Below are 19828 nucleotides of genomic sequence, written 5' to 3' on the forward strand. Positions count from 1 at the left end.
CGCGGTTATCCCTTTCCCCTGCAATTTCCCAAAGGCAAACCCGCCCCGATCGACCAGACGAGTCATCGTCACTTTCCGGCCCTTCCCATCCACAACATACGAACACAGCCGTTCCTCACTCTGACACTTGCCTGTATCACTTTTTTCGAACACATTCAAATGGTGTCGAAGTGAAGGAAACACCGTTCTCGCAAGTCCGGACTTGACGTGTATCAATAGCTGTTACTCGACGCTTTAGACGAGTCGGCTCAGCAGTGTTTCCCGCGCGGCCCCCTCTACCACCAACGAAACTGCAGATTTCCACCATGTCGACTCCCTCGACTGCCACTGCAACTCACCCTTCTCACCACCCTCACTATGGCTATTCCCACCACCAAATCGGTTATCAATCAAACGGTGCTTATCCTGCAACCAACACTCCAACCGGATCTGCTCGTCTAGCAAATAGTTACGCCTACCCTGCCAACACGCCTACTGCCTCGACCACCAGCACGATGACTACCGCACAATCTCATCCTCTTCCTCCTGTTCCTCAATCCGCCCCAACTCCCACAAATCCAACATACAATACCACAAACAACGACTCAATGTCGTCCGGCACATCGACCCGCCGGCGGAAGCCCAATTGGGAGGAGTTCTATAAAAACGGGCTGCCCAAGGAAGTTATCATTATTGATGACTCGCCTCCTCCAGACCAGACCACGGGTACTCGACTTGCGGTGACGTCGACAACAACAACAACAATCAATGGCCAGCCCGCAGGAAAGAGACGCCGAACAGGACTCGAGTCTGCTTATGACGTGAGTTACCACGACCGACCGTCCTTCTCGACGAACCCACAACCATACTGGGAGAACTCGTCTCACAATTCTCTATCTACCGACCGCACCACATCCTTGCAGACAACCGCCCCCACGTCTCTCGGGTCAGCTGGTAGCGTGGGAACAAATAATGGGGTTGTCTACGAGGATGCCAATGTCGGTCAGAAGCGCAAGCGTAATACGAGGACATCGACTCGACAAGAGGCCAAACGTCGAGAACTCGAGGCTGTCAGCGATGCTTTCCTCAGTTATATCCCACCCCCTCAACCTCCGATCAAGGCGAAAGAGGTTCCTGTGCCTGTGATTCGTGATGTGAGTTTTTCTTCACAACTGAAGTGAACTCTGGCTGACTTTTCAGTACTCTTACGGAAAACACGAGAAAGTCGACGATGACGATGGACATTATATAGTTCAACCAGATACGCCGCTTACTGATCGATGTAGGATTGCTCATCTGGTGGAGTGAGGAGGCTGTTGCTAACACTGGAATAGATTCGATTATCCGGTTGCTCGGTCAAGGCACCTTCGGTAAAGTCGTGGAAGCGTACGACAAACAACGAAAAATGCATTGTGCAGTTAAAATCATTCGCTCGGTGCAAAAGTACCGTGACGCATCGAAGATCGAACTGCGAGTGCTGTCTACGTTAGCTTCCAACGACAAGACGAATCGAAACAAATGCATCCATCTGCGAGACTGCTTTGATTTCCGAAACCATATCTGCATTGTCACTGATCTTTTAGGTCAGAGTGTCTTTGATTTCCTCAAAAGCAATTCCTTTGTTCCATTTCCGAGCAGTCAGATTCAGAACTTTGCTCGTCAGTTGTTTACCAGTGTAGCTTGTGAGTTTTCTTCAGCAAGGAAGTCGTGGAATTATTCATTAACTAAGTCTAGTCCTTCACGACCTCAATTTGATCCACACCGATTTGAAACCAGAGAACATCCTTCTGGTCAGTAACAGTTACCAGACATTCACATACAACCGCACCATCCCCTCATCATCCCATACCACGGCGCGCAATGCTCGTCACCGTCGTGTCCTACTGGATAGTGAGATTCGACTGATTGACTTTGGCTCTGCGACCTTTGACGACGAATACCACTCGTCTGTCGTGTCGACACGTCATTATCGAGCGCCAGAGATTATACTCAATCTGGGATGGAGCTTTCCATGTGATATCTGGAGTATTGGCTGTATTCTGGTTGAATTCTTCACAGGAGATGCCTTGTTCCAGACGCACGACAATCTCGAACATCTTGCAATGATGGAGAGCGTCATCGGAAGCAGGATCGATCCAAAGATGGTGAAGCAAGTGGTCCAAGGTCGAGGGAATAGTTCTAACCAAGCTGCAAAGTAAGTACTTTCGGATTTGCTCTCACTGGGATAGTCATGCTAACGGTAATAGATATTTTAACCGAAACAAGCTTGACTACCCGAATGAAGAGACGACGCGAGCGTCACGCAAATATGTCAAGGCAATGAAGCAGCTGCATGTAAGTCTTGATCCTTCGATTCACTATGTAATCCATCTAACAATTTCCAGGAATTCATACCTCAAAATCATGCATTCAACAAACAATTCCTAGATCTCCTTCAAAAGATCTTTGTCTACGACCCTAAACAACGGTTGACGGCCAAACAAGCCCTCAAACACCCGTGGTTCAAGGAGACGATAGTTGATGATGGGACTGAAGCTGTACGGCTTGCCAAATTCCACTCTCGTTTAGCCTGAAACTAAGACTTTACTTGCTTTCTAATTTATAGTTGAAATACTCGGGTCGCCAAAAGGTAAATTAAGTGGCTGGAGTATGGATAAGGAATAATGGGTTATCACTTCATGACGGATGATATATGGTGAAATATGGTGTTTTTGGGAAGGAAACAGGAGGGGATGGCGTCTGATCTATACCATCTGGTGGGCTTTGCTGGGCTGGGCTTGAGTAAGTGCTTGACCAAAGTACTGAAGATCATTGCCGGACAACTCCTCAAGAAAAGCACACTTACATGCAGCCAGCTTCCAGCCTATCGGAGCAACACAAAAGGCGCTTCACATCGACGAGACGAGGCAGTTACGTGCCTCGGTCTCTCGATACAGATACACATGGATTCAAGCCACGCTTTGTTTTATATAATTGGAGGTTTTATTTGTCCGATGTATGCCTTTTATTTGCTTTGGTGTTTCTGCTTCTGTTCTCTGTTCTCATGTGTATGTGTGTTGGTGTTTGGGTTACCCGACTTCTTTTCAACCTGGTATATCAACATTTTAACGGATCATAAGTCATGTATTTAGTCGCAATGATTTCTCTACTGAACTAGCACAGTAATCGATGTTTAGCGGTGACAGCTAGAAATTCTTCAAAAGAGCAAGGACTATTAACAAATATCAAGTCTATAGAGCTATATGAAAACGAAAATATACCCCAACTTTTCAAACCAACCAGCAGTCCTAGAAGGAAGAATATTACATTCCCCGATTAAACTCAACCTTCCCCCCATCGCCACCTTTATCCCAAAACTCCTCCTCCAAACTCTTCACTCCAATAGCCTGTCTAGACGGAAACGCGCCCAGCGCCAATGGCAGCGCAAATATCGATGTCGTCAAAATCAGTCCCAGATTCACAGGCAATACAAGTCGAGGCCGTTGTTTCAACCAATCCATCTTCTCAAGCCGAACAAGTATTAAAGGTGGTAAAACCATAATCGGTGTAGCGTTTAGGACGCGACTAATTGCCGTCTCGCCGACGGCGATTTTGGCGGCGATTTTGCTCTTGCCGAGGGATTCGATTGGTTGACCTGATGATTCGCGAGCTTTCTTTTCCGACTCGCTCAGGACAGGGTAGACGTCTATACCGCGACGAATCTCTTCGCTGCGCATTAGGAGGACGTTTAGGGCTGTAGCGCTTGAGACAGCGGCGAACGGGACGAGACGGCTAAGGATGAGCTTTGTGTTTGGGGAGATGTTTTTCAGGCGTGGAACGATTGCGTTAAGCCCCAAGGCTACGGAGCAGGAGGCTGAGACGGCGAGGAGGTAGGATTTGATGAGCATGGAGGTTGTTAGGGGGGTGGATTTGTTGGCGTTGGAGGAGTTAATTGCTACGTTGAGGGATTGGTTGGCTATTTGCCAGAGGAGTGTGCCGGTTGTCTTTTCAAATATCAGTTGGTTGTTTTGAAAGATACGAGGAAGGGGGGAATACCTGAAGACCTGGTGTGAGCATACCCGCTGTAACGACGAGATTGGAGAGGACGAATGAGGACATTCGAAACGGGAGAAAGACCGGGTTACCGGTGTCTGTTATATAATTAGCTCTTGTACAGAATGTCCTGTTAGGGAGACGGACCAGGATGTAATGTCGAATCAACAATCTGCTTTGCGCGCCATAACTCAGGAGTCATTTCCTTCGTTTCGCCATTCTTGTACGAAATGATTAATTTCTTTGCATTTTCCAGTCCTGACGAGGAGATGAAGAGCATTCTATACAGACTTGTTAGTTTTTTCAGTCGTATGAATAAGCAATCGACAGACACACCGAGGATCAGATATGCCGGCACACTCGCGCACACGACCCCAATAAGTGCTCAGGTCATATTGGGATCGGGGGAGGTCCCGACTGCCGGGGAGAGAGGAGGACATTCGTCCGTAGCTGTACCGTTAGCTATACCGTCAGGTGTAGTGAGAAAATAATGAATCGTATTGCTAGGTCTATGCTGGAAGTGTGTACAGATGAGTCAAAGTAAAGAAAGAAAGAAATTGAAGCGATTATCGGAGTCGGTGAGCTTGATAAGCGTGATACCAGATCGGGTATAGCGCAGGTACGATAACGGACTTATCAGCCAGCCGCGACTAACCGATAACATCGTCATCCCTCGACCTTCTTCAACGCTTCTCCTCCTATTTCCAATCGCGCATTCCCAAAATCTTCACTATCAGCTAGCTCTAAATCGAATTCATTCAGTAGTGCCGCTTCAAACACAAACTCAGACCTGGACTTCATCTCCAGCACATGTCCTCCGTACGATCTGTCCTCCGACAAGAAGTGCATGTGCAACCCACTGACTGAGATTCCATCCATGTACGCCGGCGACCAGAATCCGACTATTGTTCCCGACACGCCCTCGTATGTATTGACTTTTTGTGCCTCACCGAGCTCGGATAGTGGCTGCAAGGGGTATTGTTGCCCACGCACGACGCGAGCGGTAATAGTGTCGAGGTGAATGCGCGGAATCAAGAAGAACGCGAACCGATTATTGAGTCCATGAAACAAGGACTGTAGATTTTGAAGAATGGATTGTTTGCTGGGTAGATCCGAGAAAGTCGACCGAGTGCGTGTCTTGCAGTCGTCGAAAGAGGTCACCATGGCAAAGGGCAGTTGTTCATGTGGCTCGACTATTCGTACGGCGCCGGAGGATTGTAAATGGTAAGTTGTAGAATCGAGTATGACCACTTCGCCGTTGATCGATACCATTGTCCCTAGGCCATGACTGCCGTGACTTAGAAGGTTGGAAAGCGGAATGCCCGTGGATGCGACGCCGGACATGAGCGCGGACGCGGTTGAGTATTGGTAGAGCCTGTCTGCCATTGTTGCTGTACAGGTGATTGCGTTGACAAGTTGCCCCTCTCTATCTGAGTTTCAATTTCAAGATGAATGTCAACTGGTAAGTTTGAAGTTGGCCGCCACCGGAACTGGCGGGTCTTACTGTAATCTGACTACGTCAACGCCAGCCCCACGTTGAGATGATATATCTTCTACTGAGAACAACAATTGATGCTATGTATTTCTCAATTTTTGACTCCTGACAATTCTCATCAATTGTGACAAGCAGAATATACGACAGGATGTCAAATCGCAACCCTTCCCACGTAATAGTCGAGTCCCTCTCCAATGCCGGCGTAAAAATCGTCTTTGGTATCCCCGGCGCAAAAGTGGACGGGATATTCGACGCATTGAGTGACCACCCAACCATCAAACTAATCGTCTGCCGTCATGAGCAAAACGCCGCTTTCATGGCAGCCGCAGTCGGCCGTCTGACCGGAGCTCCAGGTGTCTGTCTGGTTACTTCTGGACCAGGAACGAGTAACCTCGTCACTGGGCTTGCAACAGCAACGACAGAGGGAGATCCCGTACTCGCAATAGCGGGGACAGTGTCTAGACTACAGGCAGCGCGACATACACATCAATCCCTCGATGTGAACAAAGTGCTGGAAGGGGTCTGTAAGTCTGTTATCCAGGTTGGAGTTGAAGATCAGGTTAGCGAGGTCATTGCCAATGCCTTTCGGCACGCCCGTCAATTCCCACAGGGCGCAACAGCTGTGGCCTTGCCAATGGATATTATCAAAAGTACCTCTGTGGGTGTACCTCCATTCCCGAGTCTGAGCTTTGAGGCCCCCGGTTATGGTTCAAGCAATACGAAACTGTGCAAGGTTGCTGTCGACAAGCTTATAGCAGCTAAATATCCTGTGATATTGCTGGGTATGAGATCTTCAGACCCAGAGATTGTGGCTTCAGTTCGTCGAATGATCAAAGATCACACCTTGCCTGTTGTAGAGACCTTCCAAGCTGCAGGCGCAATCAGTGAAGATCTATTGCACAGATATTACGGTCGTGTAGGACTGTTCAGAAACCAGCCAGGAGATAAGGTACTAGCCAGAGCAGACCTCATCATTGCAGTGGGCTACGACCCTTATGAATACGACGCTGAAACGTGGAATGTGAACAATCCTGCGACGATTCATAACATCATTCATATTGATTACACTCATTCCAGGGTATCGCAACATTATATGCCACACGTTGAGCTTCTGGGTAACCCAGCAGACATCGTCGATGAACTTACCGCCAGCCTGCAAGCTCTAAAGCCCAACTTCTGGTCCGGTGCGGAGGATACATTGGAAAATATTCGACAGGAAATTGCCAGATGCGAAGCAACTGCAACACACACTGAGTCATTACAGGATGGAGCTGTACAACCGACTCATTTCGTCTACCAACTCCGCCATCTCCTCCCCAAGGAGACCATTGTAGCCGTCGACGTTGGCACCGTCTACATATACATGATGCGATATTTCCAGACATACTCACCACGTCATTTACTCTGCTCCAACGGTCAACAGACCCTTGGCGTCGGTCTACCCTGGGCAATCGCAGCAAGTCTAATCCAAGAACCCCCCTGTTCCCGCAAAGTGGTCAGCATCAGCGGCGACGGCGGCTTCATGTTTAGTTCGCAAGAGCTCGCGACTGCAGTCTTGCAAAAATGTAACATCACCCATTTCATCTGGAATGATTCCGGGTACAACATGGTCGAATTCCAGGAAGAGGCGAAATACGGTCGTAGCTCCGGTATCAAGTTGGGAGGTATTGATTTTGTCAAGTTTGCGGAAGCGTTTGATGGTGCAAGGGGTTTTAGGATTAACTCGACTAAGGAGGTAAAGGAGGTTATCAAGGAAGCGTTGGCGTTTGAGGGGGTGGCTATTGTGGATGTTAGGATTGATTATAGTAGGAGTCATGAGTTGATGAAGGATATTATTCCGAAGGATTATCAGTGATTGGATTGATAGTGGTAAGAGGAAGAGTTACGATTTTGGAGACTTGGTAGCATTCATTGATCTTTCAAGTTTATAGGAGTCCATATATGTACATATCCGAACCCTCGGCCTGAAATAAGGATACACTGAAACTTGACCATTACTTAGGACGATGTTTACCTTTCACAGCTGTAGCTCTCACGTCCACCACGCGAGTCTTCTTGTCTGCTGTCTTCACCTTAACCTTCTTGCCCACCACGTCTTCGCCAGAACTCCACCCTCCAAACACACCACTACGTGAAGAGGACGTAGACGGACGAGCTCGATTCTGAGGGGGAGACTTATCCTGCGGAATAGATAAAGGAGACACGTTCGGAATTGGAGGAAGCACCTTATTCCTCTCAGGCGTTCGGGGAATAGGTTGTGGCTTTGGCGGTGGCGGCGGCGTGCGGCGTGATACAGCACGCGCTGAATACAATGACGGTAATGAGATCGTACTACATGAGTATTGAGATTGAGAACTTTGAAGGTCACTCATAGATGGCCATGTACTAGAAAGCCTGGGTGATACAGTCGTAGCCGGATTCGCCGGGCGAGATTGATGCTGCTGTTTTGGTGGTATGCTGGGTGTTCTTTCGGGATTCTGGGAGTACATATCTATAAACGAATAAGGGTAATTGTTCCCAGGTGGCGCTCGATAGAAGCCTTTACTTGGGGAAAATTCCCGAAGGAAGTCAGTCTCAGAGAGTTCATATGCATTCCTACTCAGGGTTTGAGATAGCGTCGGCGAGATCAGGGGATTCCGGGCACGCTGAGTGACAGGAGTACTGGGTGTTGACGGTTGAGGAGCAGGTTTCGTGTGGCCCCTACCAAAGAAAGATTTATGGAAATGATCGTGTTTGTTAGGTCTAGCAGCCCCCTTCGCCGAACGCTTGGTCTCGTACAGCTTCCACTCATACATAGCATGCCTCATTATCTTAGCTCGTTGATCGGATATACTATGCAGAACATTCTTGTCTCCACTGAGCCCAATCCACTGATCAATATACCCCCAAATAGGAGGTAGACGGCCTATAGGACGATCCGGTGCTATGGGCAGAGCCGCTAGGAATAGGGTTCGCAGTTCTCGCAGCAGGGATGGGTTCGTTGCGACTCGAGAAAGCACACAGGCCTCGCATTGATTAGCCTCGTCTCTCCATCGTGAAACATTCTTTTGAGTATTCGCAACACGCTTCAGGGTCGTGTTCTCATCTGGCCCAAAGAGGAACTCAAAACTTTTCACTGTATTAACCGCCTCCGCAAGATCTGTTCGCAGTGATTCAAAGATTTTGGATGTATGTTCGGCACTCAGACCCTTATGAGCATTACATTGGAATCCGCCCTTCTTATGGAAAATATTGCCTGTTGAGGCTCGAAGATGTCGGGAAAGATTTTCGATTCTGTCTCTTAGTTCTGGGCAATCTGAGTGTGGTGATTTGACATTAGCGTAGAAGCATTTTGCTAGCTGCTCAATATCTTCGAGCTGCTTAATATCCTTTCTCGTAAGTCGTGACATGGTTTGTTGTTATTTAGGAGATATAATTAGTAGCAATGTCGAGTTTGATAGTCCGGGAAGTATATATGAATCAATGTAGCGGTTAGATCATGACCATGTAGATATGGTTCTCCGTTTTTATAGATTGTCTCGTATCTCTATACGTTGAAAATGGTTTTGAAAACCATTTTTATCTTGTAGTGCAAAAAGCATGAGCCATACTTTATAAGCTTGCGGTAAACAATATCAGAGTCATTACCTGGAACGTTCCTTTATTATTAGAGACAAGCAAGTACATTCATCTAAAGACAGCGATCTATGAGTAATCCCGTGTTCAGAGGGTCGATATGCCGTTGATTGTTCGTTCGATCCATTAGTGGTCTTTGTTATCTATAAGACGGAATTGGGTTGATTTGCGATATATTCGGTGAGTTGTGGACTATTTAACGAGTTCTAACATAGAATGACCGAATATGCTTGATATTTCCCAAGTTTGTTCGCGGAAACGGCCCATATATTCTCGTCTTTGATCGTCTACGGTATCATCAGACAATGGCCTTTGTTTCGACTTCTTGGGAATCAAGGATTGAATTAATGTTCATTCGGTGTAGTTCACTATTTTTGAACTAGCTCAGAAATAACGAAACCCTAGAGCTTAAGATTATAAGAATGTCCCAGCAATAATCATAGAGTCACATATCATCGTCCGGGTTTAGCACGTAAACCCAGTGTTGATACATGGAAATAGCATACACAACGATGACTGTTCATTCCTATGTCCACAGTTGAGGATTAGTCTGAGAATCCCTCCCATTCCGAGTCGCTTTCGACGTCTCTGCTTTGGTCAGGGCTTTGAACACCATTTTCTTCCACATCAGGTAATTTCTTAGCCAAAGCATCATCTCTGATGAATCCAGCCACGAAAAATCCACCAGTACACTCGTCATCACCGGGCCAACACCTTAGACAGGCATCTATTTCCTCTTCTGTAAGATCTACGTTTGTCAAATCCCCAGACTTGGGGTCATTGTGGCTTCGAATCCCTCGATGTCGCCATTTCCGGAGACCCCGAGGTTGCTCATCTCGTCGCATAATCCTCCAGCCCCTTTTTTTCGCAATCTTTGATGAGAGAACTCTCTCAACAACACATTCATTCTCAAGTATATGAATGGAGCATGTGCTGTACGTTACTCTGGTAGCAGCGGGGAATGTGAGAGCGTGCTCAACGATATGTGTTTGCAGATTAGAGAGCTTGACTAAGCGCTCTGTATCCATATTGTTCGTTTCCTGCGCCTCTCTCTGCTTCGTCGATTCATCTTCTGTCGGTCTTTTGCGCTTCGTACCTCTATTCGAAGATTTAGAGATCTTCCCTTGCTCTGGAAGTATCAGCTTGGGTACGTCGTCACGACCAATAATACCACTGCCCGAACAACTCGGGTCAAGGAGCAGGCCCGTCACTGATTCGAATCTCTCATCCTCTGGATCTAACGCTAGAAAGTCCTGTCCTGCAAGCACAGTAACAAGCTTATCTGCGCCAGCGACGGAAACCATTTTCTGAAGAATTTTCGACCTCGGGGCTGATGCATCCATTGAAATGATTTTCGATTTGCCGGATTTCTTTTCAGTGTGGACTTTTTGTCGTGCTGTGAGAAGTGAGGATAGATGTGTCGTTTTGTTCCCAGGCGCGGCACATCCATCGACCAAATCCCCTCCATCCCATGGACTCTCCTTATCTCCTAGAAGAAGATAAGCAGGGAAGCAAGATGCTTTATCCTGCAAGATGATTTCTCCATTTCGATATGCATTCAACGACGAAAAATCCACAGTTCCTGGCGCAAGAGCAACCAAGTCAGGAATGTGAGCATCAATGTAGATCTGATTGGCACTTTTCAGCTCGCTCAGTTGGTCCACTTTTTGATAGTTTGAAAATGAAGTCTCCATCTGCGCACTGAATGTACTCTTGACATTATTAATGCGCACCCATCTGGGGTGCATGCTCTCTGTGAGTTCATCATGCCCAAATAATGCTCTCTTCTCCGCTAAAATGACAGATTGTAGATCCTGAATTGAAGCACAATTTCGGCGCACTCGCGCTTTCGTGAGTTCTGCTTTTAGCCGAACTTTGTGTCTGTCGACCGCTTGACGAAGTGGGTGAGATGCTGGTGCAGCAATTCCATTTTTACTGAATAAGAAGTCATGTGTTAAGAGTAGACATAGTAATGGCGTCAACTATTCAAGAGAGATCCCTCTCTTCAACGTTAGTTAGCATTCTTTCGAATTTGTATGAACCACATTACCAAAAATATCACACCTTTGGCTCTGACGAAAGTATTCCGGCATTCTCAATCACCTCCTTCAGCAGAATATCCCATTTAGAAGCCTCCGTAACGAGTGCATAGATTTGTGCTGGCGATGCTTTCAAAGATTTTGAATTGTAGATGCGCGATTTGAAAGAACCGCCTTGATTATTTGAAGATGAGGTTAGTACGGTGGATGCATCGTAGTAAAGTGACATTTTCTTATTATTTTTATAGCTTTCCCTCTAAGAGTCTGAAAGCGACGGTTAAATTGAGGAAGAGGAAACTTTTTACGGCAGAAACATAAAACAGCCACTGGCAGAATATTGAGGCGGTGAGCACGATATTCAGCCACATTATTGGCTGAATTCTGGACGGTATTTGGGTTAGGGTTATAGCTTCGGCGTCTGACATATCAGTTAGATTCAGCAAATAATGTTTTCTCTACATGAAGCAAAGACGTTAACTGGGTTGTCTATAATGTAGACTCAATTATATGTTGAGGGATATGCGTTTTCCACTCAAAGGCCATTATCTTCATACTGTCTGCGTAGATATATACAGAGTTAAAGGGCCACATTGTCGACATTCATGGACTACGAAAACATTTATCATATAGATCTACGGTTTTCGAATGGACAGATTAAATGTAAGAGTTTTGCCCTAGGGAGCACTGACTCTAGAGTTGGTGCTTTTGGATATTTGCTACCGGCAGCGTAAGGAGATGTCACCACCATTCAACAGCCCATTAACAAAGGATAAAAAGAAGAAAGTATCTCTCGTTTACCTTTGGCAATTGGAAATGCATAAATCATGGCATTTGGCCGAGAGCGAGGAGTACGATTCCGAGACGCATAGTGAATAAGAGTTTAGATGTTGGCTTTGAGAGTGCAGTGAAATCCCGAGACATCGATACCCTGCAAAAATTCTTGGAAACTCGAGGGGTCAATATCCAGGGATTGAAGGCTATGCTGTCCAAAGTTTTCTCAATGTCTTGGAAGCTGAGATTGGTGGGTTTTAAGGATCTGACGAGCTGATGGAAGGAATTCCATAACTCGAAGGCTGGTTATACAAGGCCTATATGAACATGGCGTATCTACAATAGCCCGCGCGTCTATGATCTGGTAAATAACCTCGAGAGGTCCATGACAAATAGCATTATACATATTTCTTTAACTTACATATGCCGGGCAAGGCGTTCTCGCAACGACCCCAACGTGTCAGCTTTCGACGGTTGACCAAGTAATACCATTCCGTCGATGCAGACACACTTTCTGCTTTTGACCGGTGACTTCAGCTGCATGAATGTGGTAACCTCACGTGAAGGATCTCAGTACAATGTTGGGGCGCTTGAATAAATGTCCTGAGAGGAGAGTTCATTTATCTAACTATGCATCCAACGCCTGATCCATCGTCTACTGTACGGCTACCTACCGGGCTGTATTCTGCTTATATTGGATGTCAATTCCAACAATATATAGTAGATTACCTAGCTAGAAAGAAATTATTGATACGGTACATACCCTCTTCAGAGAAAGAATCAATGGCGAATTGTATAGAGGATGCGATGGGCCCTCTCCCAAGCTGCCCGATGTGTGAAGAATAGATGATCAATAGCCATTCTCATCGAGCTTGACTCTGCTGGATTGTTGCAACATTGAAGTGCGCACTCCTGATGATTGGGATTCCCATTTATTCTTTCACGAACCCAGATATGAATCATATATTGCTTGGAACAAACCCATACGACGTGAGAGTACTCTGCAAAATGGGAGACTTGCTTGTTATTGCATGTGCTAACTCAATATATCTCCGTAACAAGGTCGTTTCATCTTCATTGAGATGAAGCTGCGCGTTTAAACCTTACAGAAAGCATCTTAGCTCAGCCCGGTGGTGACTTTGCCACCGAACTTGGAATTAGATGCCCCGTTGAATGTGCTCATGCTTGATTTTGCTTTCCAGCTCCCCTTTCTACTAGCTTGTAGTGGCTTGCTGCAATGATACCTTAGAAAGTGGGCACATTGGTCAAATCGCCCCCTTTGGATGCATGGTACAATATAGAAAGAACATCGTCAACCATGAGGCTCCGGTCATTCCTCTATCTTGTGTGCATATCTGTCTGGATAAGAGCAAGACCCCAAGTCACCATGAAGTTTTTGTTTGTGATCTCATCGGGTCTAATCTTCTCCCTAGGAAGAGCTTAGCTAGTTTCTCCACCAGGAGCTGTTGCCCCCGGAACGACCACAGAATGCAGCGAATGGGTACAGTATTCTGCTAGTCTGGCTTGTGAAAACATCGAGATTAATTTCGGAATAACGGAAACCGAATTTGAGACATGGGTAAGAGCTACAGACCCATCTCTCTCCTGCTGTTAGACTACTTTGTCTAACCTATACATAGAATCCCATCGTCGCCGAGCTGGGTGATGGCTGTATGCTTGTTTCAGGTTTATGTTATTGTGTTCAAATCAACTTTGGATCGAGCATTGTTACTACAACATCAACATCTTCTTCCAGTTCTAGCACGTCTACCTCATCGACCATAATAAAGGCCACAACAACGCCGACGACAGCCGGAAATAACATTTCTACCCCAATTCCTTACCAAGCGGGCATAGCAAGCAATTGTATCAAATTCTATCTGGTCCTCAGCGGCGATGAGTGTGGTGCTCCAGGACTTTTCATGATAGCTCGACCTCACTCTTAATTACTTCATATACTCCCAGGTATGAAGTGCTGCTGCCTGTGGAGCATAATGTTTGACAACAGCTTTTGGTACAAACTTCTATTTTATCGAAGGAAGCTCCTGTAACTTGCATTAAGGAGCAGGTTACTACTTGTGGTATGAGGCTGCCTGTTTCTCTCCGGGGTCGTGTGGCTCGCTTAGATTCTCGCATGCATGATAGTCCAACATCATTACTCGTTACTTCGTACACATCTGGAAATTACGTTGAAAGCGCCGCCACCTGCGGAGCACATTGCCTAGCCACACGATCTTGCACGAATGTCTATTTTACTGAGGGGAATTATTGTATCCTTCGCCAAGGTGCACGCACCTTTGCAGCTGGCGGCTATTATTTATGGTATGACGCTTCTTGCTTTTTTGGGCTTAGAATGTGGCTCATATGCGTTCTCAAACGATACTGTATCACCTCTACTCATTTCTTACACGTCTAGAAGTCCGTACGTTGTCAGTGCTGCTGCGTGTGGTGCGCAGTGCTTGTCCACTTTCTGGTTGTACGAATGTGTATTTCATAGAAGGTAGTTACTGTTGCCTTCACTCTCCGAGTTCATTCTCACCGTTAACTGTATCCGGCTACTACTCTTGATATCAAGCAGGTTGCTTTGCAGGCAATGCACTTAGCTAGGTTTATGTCTTGCTTATTCCTAGAAAATATACGTCTTCGCGCATTTCTTCGCTATTTCGGTTAAGAGTAAATAGACTACTTAGATGGTATATATACCTCTAGGCAAGATGGCATCGTTCCTGATAGAAAAATGAAGAACTCTATCATGAATGATAATACCCATTTGTTGTCCACCCCACTGAGATTGGGTGAGACTTGAAAAGAGAAGGCTCCGGTTTGTACCTTATCACCTTGAGTTTGACATTTGGATGTGGCCTGTGTACTGCCCGGGTATAGGACGGCCTTTGAAAACTGGTCAGATTCGAACGTTTTAACATGATATTCACTACAAAACGATCTAGAATGATATTTGCTTGGCACGATTGACGAGATGGATGAGTACCAACTTGTTTTGATTGAGCCAGGAGTCTCCGTAAATGATGACGATCCTTACTACTGTGATGGAGCATAATGCCAAACTGCCTTAAATAATCGATTATATAGCAAAGTTAGAAGAGAGCTTCAATGTCTATTTTTAATCGATATCGCATGATATACCGAATTCTCCGTGTTGGCCACTCAAGTTTGAGGACAGTCACTATCAATATCTTGCATCTTAGAGGCAAGCCTATGTCAATGAAGACGACAGAAGCTTAATAGTGATAAGAATTGTCTCCTTCCTCGGTCAATTTCGAGTCTCTGTTCGCCTTCAACGCCTCCCGACTGGCAGCAAACATGCCTAGTCTGGTGCGGTATCGTACCTGCCGCATATAGTTCAATTGATCTTGTCCAGGCTCTTGAGGCCCAAGGAAACTCATATCGCCCCCTTTAAACATTCGATAAAATCCCCAGCCCATCGAGGCAAGAAACGCGGTACCCACAATAACAAGGATAACGATCAGGTTGACCATGCCAACGCTGAGACCGCCGATTTGATCACCCATACTTTTGGAAGTTGTAGTTGGTTTCGGTCTGACAAAATAGTTTGGTGTTTGATACGCTGATATTTGTCACACCGTTTGGCTGGGTGCTCTGCTGTTTTCTTGCTGAACGACCGGAGAATGGAGAGAATAGGGAGCGGTACGACAAGCGAGTGACGGAGAGAAGGATAATAGTGGTGGCTCTATTTGATAGTGTCGCGATGCCAGTAAGTTTAACCGTTCCGTTGAATAACACGTTCAAGGCGGTTGCTTGTACTTTAGAGAAGCAAATATGGAACGAGAAGGATAGCAGGGCTGTTCTGAGTCGATTTCGTGATAAAAGAAGGACGACGACTGCTTATATAGTGGTAATCATTCACAAAAGAGGATAGATCGATGATCGAGAGCTAGGTACCATGTAGCAATAGTATAGAGTAGATTTTTAATAGATGCGAGTGAAGAAACAAGATAGAGTAGAAGAAAACATTTCAGGAGAGAAATCCGAAGAGAGTATTCTCCTTATTATAAATCTATAAGGTCAATCAGCGAACTAAATCCACGATCAAGTTCAGCTCCCTTTAAGCCACCGAGTCCAGTGCCGACAAATACGTTTCGCCTATAAACTGAATGAGCCATACTCTAGACCCGCTAGCTGGGCAGGAGAGGGACACTAAAGCAGGGATAATAGTAAAATTCTACGATTTGGTTCGATTAAAGTGGAATTGAAGGAATCGGGCTGATACCTGTCCTGCATAGAATAAACCAAGAAGAAGTCGAGAAATTAGGGTATCAGAAGGCACGCTTCCGCCTTACTTAAATAGGCAAGCATCTTCCATAAGAGGTTTAGCTTGCGAGATGAGTGATGTCATAATCCGAACAGACCAATGAGAACGTCAAGAAGTATATCAACATTAGCCAATCAGCAACGGATCCGAGGTTTAGCTGATCTTTGGCCTGCACTAAGCTAATTTGGGTATAGTTCCTCTGATACATTGTTTAAAAATAACCAACATCAGCCTCTTTTCATACCCTGAATACTGATAATGGCATAATAGTAGTAGCCATATGAGCTATGACGGAGAGTTTTTATATTCTAGTGCTTGGGTGGGTAATTGTTTCAACCCGGAAAAGGAAGATGCCCACGCGAATTGCCTTGGCTCGGCATCAATTCCATATTCTCATTGAATTAAACGAAGTATGTGCTAGTCACGACGTGTCGGAGACGTCTAATAAATCTGGATGCTAGGTAAAGAGACAATAGCAAATCTAGCCATTTCTGTATAGGGTATCTTCCATCACATTTCCAGCCTGAAGTACATACGGAAAAGAGATGGGCTGTTATCACTTGTCCATCTGGCAGTAGACCAACACACTGGACATGCATAAACTATCTAGAATAAGACATATCCGTCTAGGTTGTCTCTCAGAGAGTGGACTATTCCAAAATAGCGCTGATCCACGTGTAAGGTTTTATCTCCGAAAGGATTTCACCTGGCGGTCTAGGTAAGTATTTTCTGATTTAAATCTCAGAGATAAAAATTCTTTCGAAAATAAAACTTCCAACACGCATGTCCTACCTATGGCGACGGTATTACCTCTTCTATGGTTGGGAAGAAGCATATTCGGTACCCTGAAATCATTCGTTCAACGGATAATGAGATGTCGTGGCTGCCATGAAAAACAAACTCAATCATGATTCATAGCTCCAATTCTGGAGTATTACTTTGATCGCTACCCAGACACTGTCGGGTCGAGATAACATTGAAGTCAAGATCACAGCCCTAACGAAACGATAACATCCTGATTGCTGGTGCCATGAGAACTCTTTATGCTAACATATTTATTGCCATATAGACAAAATAGCGAATTGACCACACCATTTACTTCATCATTGAAACTGAATTCGCATTTGCGATCCTGGCCAAAAACCGTCGACGAATCGAGGGTGTGATGCCAACGACAATATCCATGCTACAGTCTCAATCGATTAAAAATAAATCAAATAGTCCGAGCCGCATTTTATCATGTGTTTGGTTGAGATACAGCGCATTCCTTTATCTTTTATAACAATAATCTATTGTTGATGTAAAGGCTGAATATTGCAACCATCTTCGATCGATCTGATCATTCAACAATTCCTGACACGCGATCGCCTCACGTGGCAGATTCTTCATCTTTCGCGATTTCCGTTCGCAATATGTTCATTTTGTATCACGCGACGTGCTGTTAGGGATCGGAAGAAACACACATAGGCCTTGCATCGCGGCTGATCTGGAGTCCATGTATCACCATGCAAGCCCGGAACGTTATTCGTATCACAATAATCAATTGACCTGTACCTGCTGTCTTGCAGAGAAAAACGCAACCTCAGGTCATTATTTTCGATTCGATTTGCGAATTGGTGAGATCTGCATGATCTTGTTGAAGAAGACTCTCTTATACATATGGACAGTCGCTTTTACAATTCGTCTGACGGATCGACTCGGCATGTGGCATGACGATTCAATGCCGGACTTTTTAGATGGTGTTCTGCAACGAAACGTAGTTGGAAGCGGTATCGGTTTCGGGTAGGTAGAAACCTGTCGCAAACTCATAGTTGATGTCATTCAACAGCGGTAAAATATAGTACATCTTTGTAGCTCAATGGGATCACAACAAAATGTTGGGAGTGGACCGTTGCTTCGGGTTTATTGCGATGCGGCCGATTCCTTGATATCAGGGGCGCTCTTAGGAACAACTCCGTTCTATCTCCGAGTGATCATCAGTGACTCTAGGGTTATAAATACGTACCTATGTACATGAATGAGATCCTGATCAATTTACAGTATGAGGGAGATTTCCTGAAGAATTATTTACATCTGCTTGAACTTATATCTAGGCTGATGTGTTTGGAATCGTTCTTTTGACGAGTATCAATAACGGAAAATTATTTTTTTTCAAGGAATTTCAACTATGGCAATGGCAAAAGTCTTTGGATTTACCTCTATCGATCATAACGATACCTATCCGGCGATCGCAAAAGCCTGCCAACAAGGAAAAGCCGTTCTCATAACAGGCGCTTCGAAGGGGATCGGTCGAGCCACAGCAATCTCATATGCAAAGGCCGGAGCTCAAACAATTATTATTGCTGCGCGAAGCAATCTAGATGAAGTCGAAAAGGAGATCCTTGCAGCCGCAAAGGAAACAGGAAAAAGGTCACCTCAAATACTCAAACTTGCGCTCAATGTCACGGATGAGAAGAATGTTGCGGAAGCTGCTGCTAAAGTAAAGGAGACTGTCGGAAAAGTTGATATCCTCATCAATAACGCTGGATATCTTGAAGAATGGATACCGATAAGTGAAAGTGATCCATCGGAGTGGTGGAAGACGTGGGAAATCAACATGAAGGGCGTCTACCTTGTGACTCGTGCTATACTCCCTCTGGTCTTGCAAAGCGAAACCAAGACCATTGTCAACCTCAGTTCTGTCGGCGCTCACATGACAGCTAACGGGGCATCTGCATACCAAACCTCAAAGCTGGCTGTGATTAGATTCACCGAATTCATTGCCGCGGAATACGGCGAAAAGGGAATCGTTGCGTTTTCCATTCATCCTGGTGGTGTTTTCACTGAGTTGGCTAGCAAGTTGCCTGATTATTTGCGTCCAAAACTTGTTGACACGCCTGAACTGGCGGGTGATAGTCTTGCATGGTTGACTCAGGAGAAGCAAGAGTGGTTAAATGGTCGTTATGTTAGCGTTAATTGGGATATGCCTGAGTTGATTGCGCGAAAAGATGAGATTGTGAAGGAGGATAAGTTGAAAGTGAGGATGGTTGTGTAGATTGACGATTGGATATATTTACAGGCGATGAGATATGATCAATTCAGTTGCTTCTTTACTTGGTGCGCTTAGTAAAGTTGCCTATGCACGAAATTGATAGTAGCAGGACAAGTCCCTTCTATAAAGCAATTGTTGTACAATTCAGTAGACTAAGGACAGGGAGGTATGTAGCCCAGGTAGCTTCCAGTATTGCTCATATGTTCTCACAGGTGTCAAGGAAACGCACCTAGCATCGACAGAAATCACAAACCTTGCATACTTACTCCATAACGATACTCCGAAATTATGAAATGCTACACACGAACGAGACTCGTTTCATATGCTTTGACATATACTTCAGCTTTAATGCCTGTAACCGGGCATACCTATGTTTCTCCATGATTGGGAAGTTCGATCATTCTGGACATCTAATTGGACGAATAAAGCAATACATTTCTGTACTATTTTACAATGCATTCCTCGTTTTGTTTGTAGTGTTGTCGTTCAACGGTCTAATAAGTCCCTGGAGGGCTCAAGTTAGGGCTATGTCGAATTAGCCCTAGCCCTAACTTTTCCAATGTGGATGGCCATTG

At 45.4% G+C, this 19828-nt stretch overlaps 6 protein-coding genes across 6 annotated transcripts; 3 read left to right on the forward strand and 3 right to left on the reverse strand.

Annotated features, from left to right (window-relative positions):
• Positions 1 to 305: 305 nt before the first annotated feature.
• On the forward strand, positions 306 to 2552 carry TSTA_095990 (protein kinase (Lkh1), putative; the record flags this gene model as incomplete). The annotated part of the gene is made up of 6 exons (XM_002479268.1): positions 306 to 1133; positions 1180 to 1261; positions 1314 to 1661; positions 1714 to 2173; positions 2226 to 2313; positions 2364 to 2552. 6 exons carry the CDS (start codon positions 306 to 308, stop codon positions 2550 to 2552), a joined length of 1995 nt encoding a protein of 664 aa, XP_002479313.1.
• Positions 2553 to 3281: 729 nt separating this feature from the next.
• TSTA_096000 (mitochondrial cation transporter, putative) lies at positions 3282 to 5397 on the reverse strand (the record flags this gene model as incomplete). Its single annotated transcript, XM_002479269.1, has 6 exons — positions 3282 to 3962; positions 4015 to 4109; positions 4159 to 4292; positions 4348 to 4461; positions 4612 to 4661; positions 4690 to 5397. The coding sequence occupies 6 exons, from the start codon at positions 5395 to 5397 to the stop codon at positions 3282 to 3284; spliced, it is 1782 nt and encodes a 593-aa protein (XP_002479314.1).
• A 257-nt stretch (positions 5398 to 5654) lies between these two features.
• TSTA_096010 (acetolactate synthase, putative) lies at positions 5655 to 7361 on the forward strand (the record flags this gene model as incomplete). Its single annotated transcript, XM_002479270.1, has 2 exons — positions 5655 to 6026; positions 6048 to 7361. The coding sequence occupies 2 exons, from the start codon at positions 5655 to 5657 to the stop codon at positions 7359 to 7361; spliced, it is 1686 nt and encodes a 561-aa protein (XP_002479315.1).
• A 139-nt stretch (positions 7362 to 7500) lies between these two features.
• TSTA_096020 (uncharacterized protein) lies at positions 7501 to 8895 on the reverse strand (the record flags this gene model as incomplete). The annotated part of the gene is made up of 2 exons (XM_002479271.1): positions 7501 to 7808; positions 7839 to 8895. The coding sequence occupies 2 exons, from the start codon at positions 8893 to 8895 to the stop codon at positions 7501 to 7503; spliced, it is 1365 nt and encodes a 454-aa protein (XP_002479316.1).
• A 771-nt stretch (positions 8896 to 9666) lies between these two features.
• On the reverse strand, positions 9667 to 11389 carry TSTA_096030 (NOL1/NOP2/sun domain protein, putative; the record flags this gene model as incomplete). The annotated part of the gene is made up of 2 exons (XM_002479272.1): positions 9667 to 11103; positions 11186 to 11389. The coding sequence occupies 2 exons, from the start codon at positions 11387 to 11389 to the stop codon at positions 9667 to 9669; spliced, it is 1641 nt and encodes a 546-aa protein (XP_002479317.1).
• Positions 11390 to 18389: 7000 nt separating this feature from the next.
• Positions 18390 to 19256, forward strand: TSTA_096040 (oxidoreductase, short chain dehydrogenase/reductase family, putative; the record flags this gene model as incomplete). The annotated part of the gene is made up of 1 exon (XM_002479273.1): positions 18390 to 19256. One exon carries the CDS (start codon positions 18390 to 18392, stop codon positions 19254 to 19256), a length of 867 nt encoding a protein of 288 aa, XP_002479318.1.
• Between the last annotated feature and the right edge of the window lie 572 nt (positions 19257 to 19828).

The sequence above is a fragment of the Talaromyces stipitatus genome, genomic scaffold, assembly GCF_000003125.1.
Source record: "Talaromyces stipitatus ATCC 10500 scf_1105507295527 genomic scaffold, whole genome shotgun sequence".
Taxonomy (NCBI): domain Eukaryota; kingdom Fungi; phylum Ascomycota; class Eurotiomycetes; order Eurotiales; family Trichocomaceae; genus Talaromyces; species Talaromyces stipitatus.